The sequence below is a fragment of the Vanessa atalanta genome, chromosome 5, assembly GCF_905147765.1.
Source record: "Vanessa atalanta chromosome 5, ilVanAtal1.2, whole genome shotgun sequence".
NCBI lineage: Eukaryota > Metazoa > Arthropoda > Insecta > Lepidoptera > Nymphalidae > Vanessa > Vanessa atalanta.
In genome coordinates this window covers 11,311,096-11,328,870 of record NC_061875.1, presented here as the reverse complement: position 1 = coordinate 11,328,870, position 17,775 = coordinate 11,311,096, and the positions used below count along the sequence as shown (strand labels likewise).

Genomic DNA, 17,775 nt, shown 5'->3' with positions numbered 1-17,775 from the left:
CAAATATCTATAATAAATAATTAATGTATCCTTTGGAATTTTCAATATAATTGAAATTTTATCAATTTAACCCCGATGTTTTAAAATATTATATAATTATTAGAAATTCGATTCATATTTTCCAGTATAATAAGTAATTAAGATTAATTCTTAATTTTTTTGCCAATTTAATATCGACGTAACATACACGTAGATGTTAAGCAGGGTTACACCCCACTGCCTACCAGAGATTATTGTTAATTAAGCTAGGAGAATCGCTGTCCTATTGTTCACTGTGCGTAGGCATTCGCGCTTCATGTGTCAGTAAAGATGTGGAAACTAAATCTGTTCTTTCTTAATACATACCTTTTATACAAACCTTGTATTGATTGTAAACAGTAACATTTCAGTATATGAATTCGATTTCAACTAAAGTAGAGGTCTCAAGTTTGCTACATTAAAAAAATTCTTACAACTTCGAAATAAATTATAAATTCCTCTCATCGAACGCTAGGCGGCGTGATAATGTTTTATATAGTAATTTTGTGTTAGGTTTTTAAAATTGTGATTTTAATAATTAAGTGTGAAAACAAAGTCCAACATTTATATAATAATACATCTTTATTTATATACAGAAAGTTATTCCATTAGAACATCACTTCCTTTCCAATCCCTGTCGGTGACAATACAGTCTTCATAATTCCATTTAGGGAACATGCGCTTGTACATATTTAGAAGTACTGTATCTTGAGATTTCAGCTGACCATCAATTACACATTTCATGTGACCATGTGTTCCTGAAACATTTAATATTATGAATATAATTATTATATGTCAAGTTTAATTTTTGTTTATTCAAAAACACCCAAGTTGTTAAAAATATTGTCTTAAATATAACATGTTCAATTCTGTTGGCGGAATTTATAACACTTTGAAATTTGTTTTTGAGCATATGATCCTACACTCCTCACACCTTGTGCTAGTTACATCGAAAACTTCAAAGCTTGCCTATTTGACAAGCATACTCGTCTCGTCGACACATACTTTTATATGCTACATTTGACATCTGCTCGAAATACACATAAAAATTTTATACACATACAAATCATGCATACAGTTTAGCAGGTCATGTATATCTTAAAAACAAGTCGAACCAGTGGTAACTTATTGTTAAATTAGTAATGGAAAAATAAACTGAATGTGATGTAAAACGTACCTAGAGGTTCCTTAATGTGACCAGTGCGTCCATATTTAGTTCTTAACTTGCAAGGTTTGAAGTAAACCACATCATCTCTATTAAAGAACATAAATCTTATAACTGCTGATTTCTTGTGAACCTGTTATTAAAATACAATTTTAAAATGTTGTATAGTTATGTTGACCAATGCTTATTACTAGATATTAGAAAATAGTCCTACCGTCGCGTCTGTACCCAAAATATGGAAAAAAATATGCCGACCAGTTGATTGTACAGGTTAGATATTTGTACAGTTAAGAGATATAAACGTTTTATGTAGACCCTTATTCTACACATACGTTTTTGTTTTAACCTGAAGTGCCTTTTCAATGTTTCATAATGTACCAATAGTTAATTTATTTTAATAAGTGCTTAGAGTAGTTCTCTGCAGTTACATAGTGACTGCTGGTTAGTATTATAAAATTAAAAAGTAAGACTATGAGTATCCCACTCACATGATTTTTTGCTTATATAGTTTATTTAATGGATACAATATGAGCTGACGAGTTGTGTTATACTCGTTAACCAAAATATACATAAGTATATGGTTTATAATGCTGCAGATTACACGGTCTGAGTTTCAAATAGTAGGATGGGTCAATAAAAGGTACTAAGAATTTCGTAACAATGACATGACCAAATTAAATAATGACCATGACCAAAAAAATAAAAAATAAGTGTACCTTACTTATTTAGGTATTATTCTTTTATACATTTTAATTATATAAGCCTCAATAATAATGAAGGCTCCCTCGGTATATCAAATATTTTCTCTTAGAGAAAGACTGAACAGTAATAAATCTTTTAAAAATATATTCAACATATGGAATGGCCTCACAGTCACATTTATTAAATGCTATAATGATCTTAACAAAGCATACCTTATATGGATGACCAGACAGAACAATCCTCTTTATTACAAGTCTATCAGGATTACATGATAATAGAACACCTGATGCAACTAGTTGTAGTTTTGTATTTTTCTTTTCCTGTTAAATAATATTGGGTTTTATTAAAATTTCATTCAAAGATATTAAATTGTATTAAATGTGATAATTACTTTGAAACATAAAACTGTTGATGGACTAAATTGAATAGGTGCATAAAATGTTGCCACACAAGTAGATCCGGGCTGGAAGAATCGCTCATACTGAAAACAAAAATGATTATATATTTATAATTTTATCAAAAGGAAAGAAAAGGCAACACAATTTTGTAATTTGCATTGTTTACTTATTGTAAAATTAAAATGATCTGAGACCTCATATTCAACACAAACACAACTATCACCTTAAGAATCGGCAAAATAAGTAATTAATTGGCAAATTTTTAGCAAATTATTAAAAATACTTAATTGATATAAACTATGTGCTTAGACAAACCTTATGTTTACTTCCATTTGTGTGTTGACTAAAGATTGGATTGACAATAAATCTTCTATATCCCACTTGAAATATAAGCCTCTCTTTACTTTTTATTGGCTCATCACTAACTCCAGTGCGTTTCAAAACTACATTCATTAATGACATTTTATGTTCATGAGGCAGAAGACCAAACACTGACATTGGTGCATTAGGATTGGCAGCAGTAAATGCTTTCCACAAATCTTGTCGCACACCTTTTACATGAATTGTTATGTAGAAACCATACTGAAATCAAGGTTTTTTTTATTACTAGTTTTTAATAATAATAATAAGTATTTATTTAATTTAAGATCTTTTTTATTACCATGTTAACAAGACTTTCTTCAAGCTCCTTGAAAACTCGTCTCCTTGTTCTATCATAATTTTCAAATTGAAATATTTTAGCATAATCCTCTGGAAGATTTTCTTTAGGATCCCAGGCTGAGGTTCTAAATGATTCTAAGCCTCTGTATCTCATAAATCTCTCTCTTGCTGGGACATCTTGTGGTGTATCAACTTCATCTGGAAACTGTTGGTCTTCTCTTGCAGCAGCCAATTTTTTTAGCATTTCATGTTCTTCAAAACTGTCGATTGTAGCATCATATTTTTCATCAGTCAAACCAACCTCAGATTCAGTAACAGATTCAAAATCATTATCAGCCTCATTTGCCTCTTGGTCTGAATTATCTTCTTCACATGACATGAACTCGTCATCGTCATCTTCGTTTTCACTGTCTCCTTCAGAACCATCACCTTCGACATCAGACTCAACAATCCAAGCCGCCTGATAGTCTGACCAACCCTTCGGCACTTTCTTTACTTTTTTCTTAGTATCAATATTAGCTTGTTTGATTTCTTCATCAGTTGGCCATGTTTGCTCTGCTTCCATTAGATTTGGAATATTTTCTGACACTAAAGACTCTTGCTTATTTGGATCGGCTACTTGTAATACAGATACCTTAGTAACTTCAGCATCCATTGTGTCTGATTTAGTATTCTCCTTGTTCAGATTTAAAGGATGTGGGTCCTCAAGTCCATCAATCTGAGACATTTGGAAATCCCCCAAACCAGTTATATGAATCAAACCATTTACATTTAAAGGCATGCCACGTAAGTAACCACTTATTTTTAATGTTCCACTATCACCTTCTGCATCTGGTGCATACTCAACTTCCTCAGCCAACATGTATGGTCTCTTTTCTCTATGATGTATAATATTCCTTTTTTGGTTACCAATTCTACGTAGTACATTCAAACCATCAGAATTCTTATCTAACTGCATAATTTTTTCTTCTGGTAACCATTTTGATACAAGTTTCTGTACATTTTGCTTTTCACTTGTTCTTTTCTTAGGATGAACTCCTTCAATGTCCATAGCCACTACTATGGGAGTGGGCATGCCTTGAGCCATAGCTAATGCTAAAGCTTTTTCTCCCCAGTCATCAACTGGTTCATCGAGAGCAGAGCTAACAAACAAGACTGTGTCGGCAATTTTTAAAGCATCAAGAAGACTGAATTCATTATCTATCTCAGGACAAAGAAATGAAAAACGTTGCTTGAAATTAGGTAAACTGAAAAGAATTATTTAATTACTTGCATAAATTAAAATAAACTTGAAAGAATATAATATGCAATTGTCACAATAAAAAAACGTGAAAATAGAGTATCTGTGCATTCTTACCCAATGTGCAATATACCATTAGAGGACTGGCTAACAACAGCTCCTTCAGAACATGTCTTTAATATAACTAATGCAGATTGCACATCCAGTTGCGCATTAAGCGGTACGACACACACAAGGAACGGAGGGTTCCTATTTCCACCAAGCGCACGTTTTTTTGACAGTACTTCTTCGCGTTTATTTTTACGAATTTGTAATGCTTGATGACGTCTTTCATCTTTCTTTAGTATATGACGATTTCGACGGACAACTTCTTTAACATTTACTTTACCTGTAATATTGTTTAATATAAAATATCATCTTAATCATAATAATTAAACCGTAAAGACAAGCGATTCCTTTTTTTATTAACCTGACCTTTTACTGCTGCTGAAATACCCCGCTTTGATCTATGACGAGATTTATGAACTTTATTGCTCTGTTTTAAGTTTCCAGAACGATGAGCTTGTTGCATTTTTAATCGTATAATTGAAAACTAAAAGATAAACATTTAATTCAGTGACAATTCAGAACTCACATGGTCCTTAAGATTCAAAAATTGACAGTGATTACTGACAAATGACAACCATAACAATAAACCGACTCAAGCTATTATTTCATGTTCTTGTACACTTTGTTTTAAAACTAAAAAAGTTATAATACTGATACACACATATACGATTATAATATATGTAGGTTATCAGTACAAAATTTCTTGCAACATATTATATCAAAGTAATAAATACTTTATAAGTGTAAGACTTAAGGTCTTAATAAATACAATTATTCTAACAATATTTTATTGAACTAATGAGAATAAATACGATTTTAATTAGTAATTTTATAATTAGGTATTGATATTTATGCATTTTTGCTAAAGTAGTAAAAAACATGCTAAGGCAACATTTTACACGCCAACATCACAGGTCACGTGACATGACGTTGTGGACGTGTCATTTGTGGATAGCTCGTTGGTGGCGTTGCGCAGGTTCATTTTTGTAAAAGTCTAGTTGGAGTCTTATTATTGAACAAAAGTTGAATGGTTTCATTCGAATTGATCAGTTGATATTTTAGTTAGGATAGTTAAATCACAGTAAATCATAATGGCGAGTGAGTATCCTTTATATTAATCCTTGAAATAAGTGAATATATATTATAGACACGTATCACATAGTTTGACCGAAGATTGTGTTTTAAATTCAATATTAATGTGATAAACTCGTAAAGTAATTAAGATTTCTTATATTCCAGTAAAATTCCTCGAAGTAATTAAACCGTTTTGCAGTATATTACCTGAAATAGCAAAACCGGAGAGAAAGGTAAGTTTCGCGACTTTTTAATATTTTTCATTAATTTTTAAGTTATATCTGCTATATAGGTTTTAATCATATTGTTTCTAATCTAATTAAGCAAATTGTAAAACAAGCTCCCATTCTTAAAGTGAAAGTACATTATTCTAACCTATATTGTCATCAGATAACTGTAGATATATATACCAATTAAACTGAATTTTATTTTTCAGATTCAATTCAGGGAAAAAGTATTATGGACAGCTATTACGCTATTTATTTTCTTAGTATGCTGCCAGGTAAGAAAATACTGTTTATGCCAGTAAGCCAACATTACTGCACAGTGCACTCCATATGTTATATTGAGGATAGGCAATTCAATATATAGACATTAAAAGACAGACAATGAACAATGTGTAAAAATATATATATATATCAATTATTATTATAAACAAAATTATAGCACATTTAAAAAGTGAAAGTAAATATCAATATGTGTTTTACATTAATAATAAGAGAGCATCTAAGATAATGCATACATAACCCTAAGATAATGACTGAATGCATCCATTGGAAGCTTTTAATAAACAAATCTATGGTTATTTATTTCATGAAAATAAGGCACAAACATTTTTTACAAAAGTACTTCAATAATCCTTAATAGAAAGTATAATTATATTTTACCATAAAATCATACAATTAATTATTAAACAGTATACAATCACTCAATTAGAATTGTTTTATACTCTTTTCATATTTACTAATACTAAAATTCTTTCTAGATCCCATTATTTGGTATAATGTCATCGGACAGTGCAGACCCGTTCTACTGGATCCGTGTGATCCTGGCTTCTAACAGAGGAACACTTATGGAACTTGGTATCTCTCCTATTGTCACATCAGGTCTTATCATGCAACTTCTAGCGGGAGCAAAAATCATTGAAGTTGGTGATACTCCAAAAGACAGAGCATTGTTCAATGGAGCTCAAAAATGTGAGATATATTATTAGTAAATTAGCATAATTTCAGTTCACATGGAACTAAATTCTTGTTGTAATAATATAAAAATAATAACTTGTTTTAAATATTTTCATGGAGAAAGTTACAGATGGTATTGTTAGAGATATAATACTATACAATATATTTCAAAGGCAATTTGCCAATATCCTCTAACACTTACAATTCAGGCAAAATGCCAAAAATATATATATATAAATTTCACTTGTCTTATATTTCAAACTCTTTTTTGTTTTTTTATAAATTACTATATACCATGCAATGTATAAGAAAATTAATGAAAAAAGCTTCTAAAGTTCTTTTATAATACTTAGAATAAATAAAATGCTTAAAATATAATTTCTGATTATATGTTTTCATTTCTTGCCTACAGTGTTTGGAATGGTGATAACAGTTGGTCAAGCCATTGTATATGTAATGACTGGCATGTATGGAGAGCCCAGTGAAATTGGGGCTGGAGTGTGTCTCCTTATCATCATACAGCTGTTTGTTGCTGGATTAATTGTTTTACTGCTTGATGAACTGTTGCAAAAAGGTTTGTATATGTGCTACACTTTTTTGTTCTGAGATGGATGGGACACTCGAGTCGCTCAGACCATGACTGTTAGAACAAAGGGTTAATTTATAATAATAATTGTTGTTTCAGGATATGGCTTAGGTTCTGGTATCTCTCTATTTATCGCCACAAATATTTGTGAAACAATAGTATGGAAAGCCTTCTCTCCTGCTACCGTCAATACTGGTAAGGAAATAAATCTATTGTCTTCTTCATTCCTTTTTTTAATTAGTTTCTTTTGAGATGTGGTATACCTTATTAGTATTCAATTCAGATTCAATTAGTAAACAATAAAGTACATTACTGTTTCTTCTAAACAGGTCGCGGCACAGAATTTGAAGGTGCAGTGATAGCGCTTTTCCATCTTCTCGCCACAAGGCCAGACAAAGTGCGCGCTCTTCGCGAGGCCTTCTACCGCCAAAACCTGCCCAACCTCATGAACTTGCTTGCTACTGTACTGGTCTTTGCTATAGTTATATACTTCCAGGTATGTTTTGAATCTTTTTTTACATATAATAATAAAAATTGTGCTATCAGGTGAAAAAGAAAGTCATTGTCAGAAAATTAAGTGACCAAAAAAATGGGTTTCCTTAAATTGATTATTGAGAATAAATACATACTGGTTTTATTTGTGTAATATACATTGAATAATTTCTGGTAATTTTTGAACTTCCATTGAAAATTTTATATTTACAAGAAATGTAAAAAAATCTTATTCAAATAGGAAATTAATTGTCTAATATACATCTAGAACACATGTTAGTGCATGTTTTTTTTTTTGAAGAATGTATAAAGAAAAAAGTGAAAGGCATCAAATTGAACATTTATAATTTGAAACAAGCATAGCAGATGCTTATGTTTGAAATGTTTAATTAAAAAAATATTACTTAAAAATATTACTTATTTTTTTATATTATCTTTATAATCGTAAATATTAATCATTAACTAATTCCTATATTTATTGCAGGGCTTCAGAGTGGATCTACCTATCAAGTCGGCGCGCTACCGCGGACAGTACTCGTCTTACCCAATCAAACTGTTCTATACCTCCAACATTCCCATCATTCTGCAATCCGCATTGGTCTCCAATCTTTATGTTATATCTCAGGTAACTTTAGTTTGAATTATTTTTGTGTATCATACTCAGCTTTAATCACAAATTTGAGTTTTAAGAATAGTAGTTTCAATTAGTTTAGTAGTATACATTGCATTGACCATTATTTTTCTTTGAATAAATATTTCAAAATTGTTCACAAAATAATAACTTGGTGTGACCACTTTATTTATTTAAATTTAATTAGCATAAACTACGAATCTATAAATTATCATTATTAATATTAATTTCTATATTATATATCTAAAAATGAATAATATATATTTAATGACTAGTTTGTGTATCAGCATATAAATATGTTTGTTCTATTACAGATGTTGGCTGTCAAATTTAGTGGAAACTTCCTTGTCAACCTCCTGGGTGTGTGGGCTGATGTCAGTGGCGGCGGCCCTGCCCGAGCCTATCCTGTCGGCGGTCTTTGCTATTACTTTAGTCCGCCGGAGTCTCTCGCACACATCGCCCACGATCCCTTACATGCCGTCCTCTACATTATCTTCATGTTGGGCTCGTGTGCCTTCTTCTCCAAGACGTGGATTGATGTGTCCGGGTCTTCGGCTAAGGACGTAAGTAATGTTTTTAAAATTTTTAGTTCATGGAGCACTAAATAATTAATTACATAGTGTGATCATGTTTTTAAAAACTGTATATTTTTTTGCCTTGTATATTATTACATTAATAAAATTGGAATACATTTTTAAAACCTATTATTTTAATCAGGTGGCAAAACAACTGAAAGAGCAACAGATGGTGATGCGCGGCCATCGTGACAACTCGATGATCCACGAACTGAACAGATACATCCCCACCGCGGCCGCCTTCGGAGGTCTCTGCATCGGCGCTCTCTCAGTCCTCGCAGACTTCCTCGGAGCCATCGGCTCGGGCACGGGTATCTTACTCGCCGTCACCATCATCTACCAGTACTTCGAAATATTCGTTAAAGAACAAGCCGAAATGGGCGGCATGAGCACACTTCTATTCTAAGCCTCAGTCTGATGTCAGGCGAAGCGGCTAGAATGTAACTGTTAGGTCTCCACGAGTGATTGTGTCGTCGAATTTGTTTTTCGTATTTTTTTTTATATTATCGCGATGTTCTAGCCGTTGCGTTTGTGCGTGCGAGTGTGTGGGTTATGTGCTATTTATATGAGATGAACTTTATATAATAAAATAATTTACGATATTTACAGACTTTTCTTTTTTCCTAAGACAGATCGAAGATATTTTATTGTAATTCTTGTGCTAGGATGTGCAATAATCCATAAAAATTATACATAAAATTAGTAATAGTAGTTACTGTATTTCCTTACTAGTGAATGTCAAATATTGTACCACTATTATATAATCTACAGTTTAACTTAAGCAAAGTCTACCTTTCAATCAATCCACATTGTAATGTGTTCTATCTCACAAAGTTTAATTTCTTTACATGTTTGTATTGGATTACATTTTAAGACAATTTAATAAGCTCTACTAGATGTTACGTTTCCCGTTATATGTTAATTATGAATATTTTAAAGACTATGATTCATATCATTATTATAATAAGTGAGACCACTCATCATTATTGTTTACAATACCTGTTGTTTTATGTATGATGTATTATATTATACAGTTTACCAAACTTCATGTCAGAAAATTAAACGAATTGTGTAATATAATGTTTTTATTTACAAGCCAAATTCCTCGATACAGTAAGTGTCATTTGTCATGTGTTTCTTTGAGATTTGCAACATAAATGAATATATTATTTTCAAAAGGTTTAAAATAAAACAATTAAAATTTAGTATTTAACTTTATTCTCTTTACTAGACATGCAAAATACAAAGACAAAACAATTCACGATTTTTTTACTTTAACCCTGTTAAATTATAGCTGTTATGTATGTCAAGGTTGGAAAACGTTAATTATAACTCAAAAAGATTATGGGAATATGGTAACGAAAGTATTACAACTTTAAAAGGGTTTCTTTCATTTAAAAAAATAAAATGTATATACAAATATTTCATGAGATCTTAGCGTTCCAGACTACAAAAAAGTTGGAACTAAATCAAAGGAATAAGAACAATGTAAGTGCCACATGTAAAAATTGTTAAATATGAACCTAAATCTCCATATGGCACAACACTTATAGGTAAGTATATTTTACTACACATCAATAGGCACTTTGCGTTACTCAACGGCAATGTAAGGAAACTTTTTATTGCTTTGTTAACAATCCTGGAATCGAACAACAATATAGCTTGTCTCTTGGTCCCTCGCCAAGGTACAACTGCAACATAAGATTTGTCACGGAAGACTAAGACGTAACCTCACATCATATTTTATCATATTGAAATATAACAATCTCCAAACTATTCCTAAAGAATAGTTACATATCCCTGTTTTACTAAAATAGATCTCTTAACAAAATACCCGATAAATATAGCGGTAAATAAACCACATCTCGATTTTAATATACCGTTACTGACGAAATATCAGATTAACATTTCAATTTATAAAATATATTTTACAATTTATTCGATCGAATTCCACCCAAACTTTTATTTCAGTAAAATATCCGACATCCAAAGAATATTCAAAACCAAGGAAGCTGTAAACAACATATTTGGAAAATTATATTTTTATCATTAGCGAAAACAATTATCAAGTACTTTTTACAAACCAGAAATAAAACAGTAAGCATTTCTATTTTTTTTTCTATTAATAAATCTATGTACAAAGCTTGTATACACTAATATATCATTTTATAGGCTTGTAAGAATATGTTTTTATTGCGATAAATATTGATTGGTGTTTTAGTTCTTAATCATTTGGAAGGTAAATTACAAGTTAGTAAAAACAAAAAGAAACTAAAAAAAAATGGTTATAATGAGAAAAAAAAAACATTTATTAAAACAACATTTTGAAAAGTAATGAAAAAAAAACAAAGAAATAACTAAAGATAACAGTGCCAATTATTTTATAATAAAACATGGAGTCAAACTTGTGTAATGTTAAAAAAAAATTTAATGTTCCATGACAGTGTAGTTTAAACCCCACATTTCAACAGTGAAAAGTAACTTTCTTAATATCAAAAAGTAAATTCCAAAAGGTACATCAATCAACAGCGATCTCGAAAAGAAATTAACTAGGTACAAGAGTGTCTAAAAGTTGACTGTCCCAATAAAATAATAAAATATAATCTAAAATATAACAACAAAAATCTATTTCAGCCGCACCAGGCAACATCAATCAAGTACCCTACGCGATTATTTAACTATCAACTAGGATTTCGCTAATTTTTCTTTTAATCATTTGTACATGCGTAATAGCGCTTAAAATTTATGTCTACTCATCGAACTATTAAATATGGTATTTTAGAATATATCCGAGGGTTTCCCTCCTTCAAATGCAACACGCAATAAAGCTAAACAACCTTGCTAATGCGCAATATCTTCAAGTTATTATAATATATTTTTTATTGTTATATAGATGGGATCAATGTGTACTACAAAAAATATTTGACAATTTTAAAAGTGCATAGGTAACAATAGAACAAACACTTTCTTTGCAAGCTCTCAATGAAAGCATTGTCAATATTGAGGTCACCCATTTATAACAGGCTCGTTCGGTGATTTATTTGAAAACTAAATTATTTACCGCAATTAAAATAACAATAAAACTGTAACTTAATATAACAATTACTGTTCCAGAGCGCACTAGCCACAGCAAGTTGCAATTATAATATTATTTGGTGTTAAGCAACAGTCTCTATTTCTTCCTGCATTACAGCCTGTTTTTCGGCTGCTGCTATAGCTTTAGACGGAGTGGTGTAAGGGAGGGTTTTTAACTTGCGCGCTTCGCGTCTTTGCTTCTTTTGTTGCATGACCAGCCTAAGTTGTTCAAGCTTGCATTTAGTTTTTGAATTTTCCATTGCTAATGTTTTCGCCATGTCGCATTTCTTGCATGTTTCCCCTGGTATCGATTTTCCTTCACAAGAGATACACACGTTGGGATCCAATCGATTGCACTGACAGGTTTTGTGGTCACATATACAGCCTTTGCTTGAAGTAGAAGGGAGGTGGCCGTCACACTGACCGTAAGAACATGAAGGTTGACTGCAACCAAGACATTTTCTAGCTTCGTCAAGATTTATAGTCGAGCAAGAGTGTTTAGATTCTTTCTGAAAACAAAAAAGAAAAAAACATGGTAAGTAATTTTATAGTAAAGTAACAGTCACCAAAGTCTCTCTGCTAACAAAGGGATAGATACCAACCACACACTGGTAACCTACTCTGTCGGTAAAAATAAAAAAAATTGAGGGGTGAGTGAGCCAGTTTAATTATAGGCAACTTCTTGATGTAATGTCGATATAAAGAATAATTAATATTTCTTAATTTACATGTATGGGTTGTCACATAAGATTGGGTGGCCCATTTGCTGTTCATAAATTATAAATAAAAAAAAAAATAGTGGATGAGTCCACATGTGGCATAATTTCATCTGATATACAGTTTCCTAGTTAGAAAAAATTTAACTATTAATTTAGCAAAAAGGGCATAAAAAACTGTTATTTTTTTTAAATTAGTGCTTGTCTTTTTGGAACTGCAATCTTCAGTTAAGATTCACAATTTACATCTCTGAGTCAGTAGGCTCTTTTCAATAACTGTTCATATACAATATGTATCCAAATTTTACTAGGTCAGTGACTACAAACAAGCAAACCATTTTCAACATCTGTACAATGTGTGCACAAAAAATTTTTATGTTATATTTTTCAAAAACATACCTGTGATAAAGCAATGGGTGGTGCAGCACATAATAAGTCATTTAATATGTGAATAATCGTCGAGATATCCCTCTTCGGTCGTCCATATCTGTAAAGAACAATTAACAATTGTAACATTAAGTATTATTGCAAACTAATATATTGCATAGATTAAAAGATTTTTTTTTAAATTCAAATGCAAATTTCTAATAGTGAATGTAAATATATTCAAAGTCAAATATAACTAGGATATTTTCAGAATGCATTGTAATTTATTTACAAAACACTATTTTATAACTTGATGATATGTATACATAAGAACTTGTGAGACTAGAGTCATAATTTATTACATGTGCATTTTTATTCTTGTCATAATTGAAATAGAATACAAAAAAAACTTACATAGTAAAAGTTAGTATTGTTATCACAGCAAAAAAACTATTGACAATATAAATAATATTGTTGCTGACACACTTATGAGTAATTTTTTTTTAATGTGTATAATGCCTAAGATATTTTTTTTTTCATATTCAAGTAGAGGTTACAAGTATTGTAATATTAAAAAAAGATTAAAAAAGTAAAGTAATAAAAAATAAATATTTACCTATCTTGAAGAGCTGGATTCAGCGTGCCCGAAAATGTTCCTGAATATATTCCTTTCCCATGGTGCTTCATGGATTCTATTACAGCCCCAGGGCCTATCTTTGAGCGCACTGACTCTTCTGCTGTTCTGAGATCAACCTTATTGGTCAATACCTCCTTTGATAACTTCTTCAATTTCTGAGTCAAATTTTTTGATGCTTCTATAAGAGCTTTTGTATCTACAGGTGGGGTAGGAGATGCCCTCTGAGGTTTTCTAGGTGCATCTGGAGCCCTAAAGGATATTTGCTTAGAAGTTGATGGTGTTATCTCATCAATCTGGCCACCAGATTGAAGTGGTTTTTTTGTATTTGTCACATATGATTCATTTCTAGAAGTTGATGGCTGAGGAAAACTTGCATCTGACTGACTACTCATTGGTGTAATCTTCTTCTTGTGTTTATTAACAACAGACTGCATAAAAGCTTTCTGTTTATTATGACCGATAGGATGTTTGAATTTTGAGGTTTTATGAAGTAAATATTGGAAGCGCTTGTTTTTTAATGGTTCATTCAAACTCTGAAATGAAGGCAAAGTTCCTGAAGTTTCCTGTGATCCATGACTTGTGGTTGCCAAATTAGAGATCTCTCTATCCATCATAGATTCATCCTGTTCATCAAACAATCCTTTGTCTACAGCACTGTTAAACAAATTTTCCATTGGGTACTCATCGATTGTGCTCTCAGCAAGGAATGAGCTTTGGTCAGTGAAGTTGTCGCTGTCATCACTGATGGAACTATCTGAAGTATGAGAAGTTGTGGGACAGACTTTATCACTCATGGCACTCGTAGAAGGAACAGAATCTGTAGGTAGTTTATTACTTGATAACAAGTCTATTAAACTACTCTTTACAGCATTTGCTACAGTTATATCCTTGTTTTCAGAGGTAGTTGCATCAATTGGACTAGACACCAAATTAGATAGAGATTTTATGGGAGACTGTTCATTTTCTAATGATGTGTCTGATAAATCTGAAAGTGTACAATTTGAAGTATCCATCTGATCCTCTTTATCTTTACTTAATGCAGATTTCTCTGCATATTTTTCTTCAGCCATTGTGCGGTATAAGTCAAAAGCATTTTGTAACATATCTAGATCTTGCTTTTGTAAAATAGTCATTTGATTTTCTTGTTTAGTCTTATCACTGTGAAGTACCGTTTCTTCACAATGTGAGGATTTATGATGTGTAATATGTGAGCTTGGTGTATCCCTAGAATCACACTTTGTTCGTATAGATGAACTTTTTGTTGGAGTGGATGTCCTTAAAGTCCGAGAGCCACTTGATGAACTTGAGTTTAAAGTTGATAACTGTAACTGGATTAACATCATATGATCACCCAATCTCATAGTCAAATTAAGAGGAGATTTACCACTCAAAAAATCATTGACTTGTGCGTCATTTAGGGACTCCAAAGCTTGCATCACCGAGTTTTCAGGTCTTTGACTCTGTGAAACGAATGATACGCAGTATAAACGCAATGTTAACAAATGATAAACTGTTATTGATTAGCTTTACATTATTGTGAAACACGTGATTATCATGGGGCATTGAATGGAGTTTCGAAATTGCGTGACGTACTCACCAGAAGGCCCGTCTCGACACTCGGTAGTAAAATTATTCGCGATCCATCAAGCACACCATTTTCTTGTAGAGTACCATCTCTCAGTTGTCTGTAAAGACAAAATCATTTATCAATAACCATGTCAAAGGACGCGGATGCGTCATCATATCGACGCAACTTATTTCCGTGATACCTATGTTTAACAATAGAAGTTTGGCGTCTGACGCCTCTGCACTTACCTTTCGCGATGCAGAAGACATATTCTATCCTTTGACACTTTAAGTTTCTTTGAAACGACCTTTTTCAGATGCTCCACTGTGTTTTTACCGTTCAGACTGATAGAGAAACTACCACCCGTTGTCGTTTGTATATTTAGCGTTATGTCCGTAGAATGGGGCGAGCCACACCCGTAAACTTCTGTTCCTGTTGCACGTTCCATATTTTACACATAAATTACACTGCAATTTATTTGTTTTATTTTTTTAATAATGCACAACTTATCTAGGATTACACAGCTATTTTATTGTAGGATAGAAATAACAGGGTCACACGCTAGACCCCCAGATTTGATGTGGCCGTCGGTGTGACCAATCTCCATCGTCGATTTCCCGTTATTTTTTTTTATTCAACAGCTGATGCGAAGCGATGTTCACTTTACGTTCCTTTTTAGTAAATTAATTTGTTTTAAATTGCCTCTTAGCTCTTTACCGTTCACTAAACAATTGCGGTATCACGTATCTAATAACTAAACCACGAAAAACTAATAACGATTGGCGAAATCTAAAAATCTTCTACAATTTTTTTTTCATTTCATGATGTTATTGCCTTAAAAGAAACGTAACTGTCAGATTTTTTTGCTTTAGGGTAATGATAATGTCAGTAAGCTTTGTGCGGGAAATTTAAAATATTAAATAAGTTATCTTTATGCATTTCCTAGTATAATTTTACTTTAGATCTTTTTAGCACCTGACCTTATTATATGTTCGACTGCTTTTATTTTTTATAATTATAATTTTAATATTAAAAAATAAAAATACATAAGAAATATAAAAATAAAAATGTAAAAAATTAATATTCAAAAAAACCATTGGATTTTGTCAGAAACACTTTTGTTAAGGAATTTGACATCAAGCAAATCATTTCATACAAAATTAAATTTCTTTGGGGATAACAAATAAAATAATAATAATAATATATCCTCAACCTTCTTTATTGACCCAGCACCGACAGTTTTATAAGAACAACAAAAACATCTATCACAGCAATCTTCTTAAATATACTTTTATAACCCATAATAATAAAATGTAAGATGTGTATACCACGAATTACATTACATTAAATATACATACAATATAATTATACCAAGTTTTATGACCATTCAATTACTGGTAACTTGTGGAATTAAATTAGAAGGTACATAAAAAGTATTTCAATAAATCATAGCTTGTACTGTGCAATTGAATAATATTTTCACTTGTTACACTACATATATTTCATAATAAATAGCATTATTTTATTATGTATATTAATTATATTCAACATTGGTTATAAATTATTTTCACTTTTTTTTTATTGTTAAGTTTAAACATTTAAAAGACAAGAATTATTTACGTATAACGACTTTAATATAAAATATTTAATTAATTATATAAATATTTGTGATTTACTAAGCATAGATTTTAATAATTTAAATTAATAAGGTTCAGAGCATTTCATTTATGTCACATAATTATCATTATAAATATTGTAAATTTTTATTAAATTTTGAATATATATGCATACTACCTACATTTAAAAGTTTTTTTCTGATAGAGAAATGAAAAAAAAACATATCTATAAAATCGTTAAAAATTTAACTATTTGAGTTTATTTCTTGATATTTTTGGTGGTAAATGATTGATGATTTACTTATTTATTACACTTTGCTGTTATTAAATTTTTAGCTCGTAAAAGTAATATTACTTTAAAGGCTTTTATTTGTACTTTGTGCAATATCTGAAATTACTTCTTATTATGAATCGGAATGAATATATACCATATGAACAAGAAAAGTTCTTGAACTATCAAGATGCTGATAGTTTTATTAGGATTTAAAAAAATAATTAGATACATACATATTTTTTTAGTATGTTATTATTTGTGAATATTTTCGATTCTATGCATGAATAAATATTAATAAAAATCTAACAAATTAATCTGGTCCCGTTTCAAAGTAAAATTAGTTTTATCGCGATATACTCTTAGAAAATGAGCAGATATTGTGGCGAGTATTAACGCTTAATTATTACGTCTTTACAGTGTATAAAAAATCTACATGATACTTAAGTTAATACAGACAATAATAAACAAAAATTAAAAATATTAAAAAAAATCTATTACAATATAATACGTAATAAAATATTCTTCCTAATAATATTTTAATTAGAATTTCAAGGTATTTAAAAAAATATGTTTCCAAGGACTTGTTATGAATACATTACAATACAATTAAATATATTACATTTAATTATTTAACTTAAAACATTTTCGCGTCTATAGGACTTGTTACGAAAGTTTTATAAATATATTTCTCTTT

General features: G+C 30.8%; 3 protein-coding genes across 3 annotated transcripts; 1 reads left to right on the top strand and 2 right to left on the bottom strand.

Annotated features, from left to right (window-relative positions):
* Window positions 1–581: 581 nt before the first annotated feature.
* Window positions 582–4,867, bottom strand: LOC125064244 (pre-rRNA-processing protein TSR1 homolog). The gene is made up of 8 exons (XM_047671194.1): window positions 4,658–4,867; window positions 4,301–4,571; window positions 2,945–4,190; window positions 2,599–2,865; window positions 2,277–2,366; window positions 2,098–2,205; window positions 1,196–1,316; window positions 582–776 (listed from the first exon to the last, which is right to left on the bottom strand). Exons 1-8 carry the CDS (start codon window positions 4,752–4,754, stop codon window positions 619–621), a joined length of 2,358 nt encoding a protein of 785 aa, XP_047527150.1. The 5' UTR covers window positions 4,755–4,867; the 3' UTR covers window positions 582–618.
* Window positions 4,868–5,228: 361 nt separating this feature from the next.
* On the top strand, window positions 5,229–9,432 carry LOC125064185 (protein transport protein Sec61 subunit alpha). Its single transcript, XM_047671107.1, has 10 exons — window positions 5,229–5,389; window positions 5,531–5,598; window positions 5,802–5,867; window positions 6,351–6,561; window positions 6,959–7,120; window positions 7,232–7,327; window positions 7,462–7,628; window positions 8,109–8,249; window positions 8,570–8,818; window positions 8,973–9,432. Exons 1-10 carry the CDS (start codon window positions 5,383–5,385, stop codon window positions 9,234–9,236), a joined length of 1,431 nt encoding a protein of 476 aa, XP_047527063.1. The 5' UTR covers window positions 5,229–5,382; the 3' UTR covers window positions 9,237–9,432.
* Window positions 9,433–10,029: 597 nt separating this feature from the next.
* On the bottom strand, window positions 10,030–15,791 carry LOC125064081 (midnolin homolog). Its single transcript, XM_047670866.1, has 5 exons — window positions 15,440–15,791; window positions 15,222–15,309; window positions 13,604–15,084; window positions 13,021–13,108; window positions 10,030–12,414 (listed from the first exon to the last, which is right to left on the bottom strand). The coding sequence occupies exons 1-5, from the start codon at window positions 15,637–15,639 to the stop codon at window positions 11,989–11,991; spliced, it is 2,283 nt and encodes a 760-aa protein (XP_047526822.1). The 5' UTR covers window positions 15,640–15,791; the 3' UTR covers window positions 10,030–11,988.
* Window positions 15,792–17,775: the final 1,984 nt, after the last annotated feature.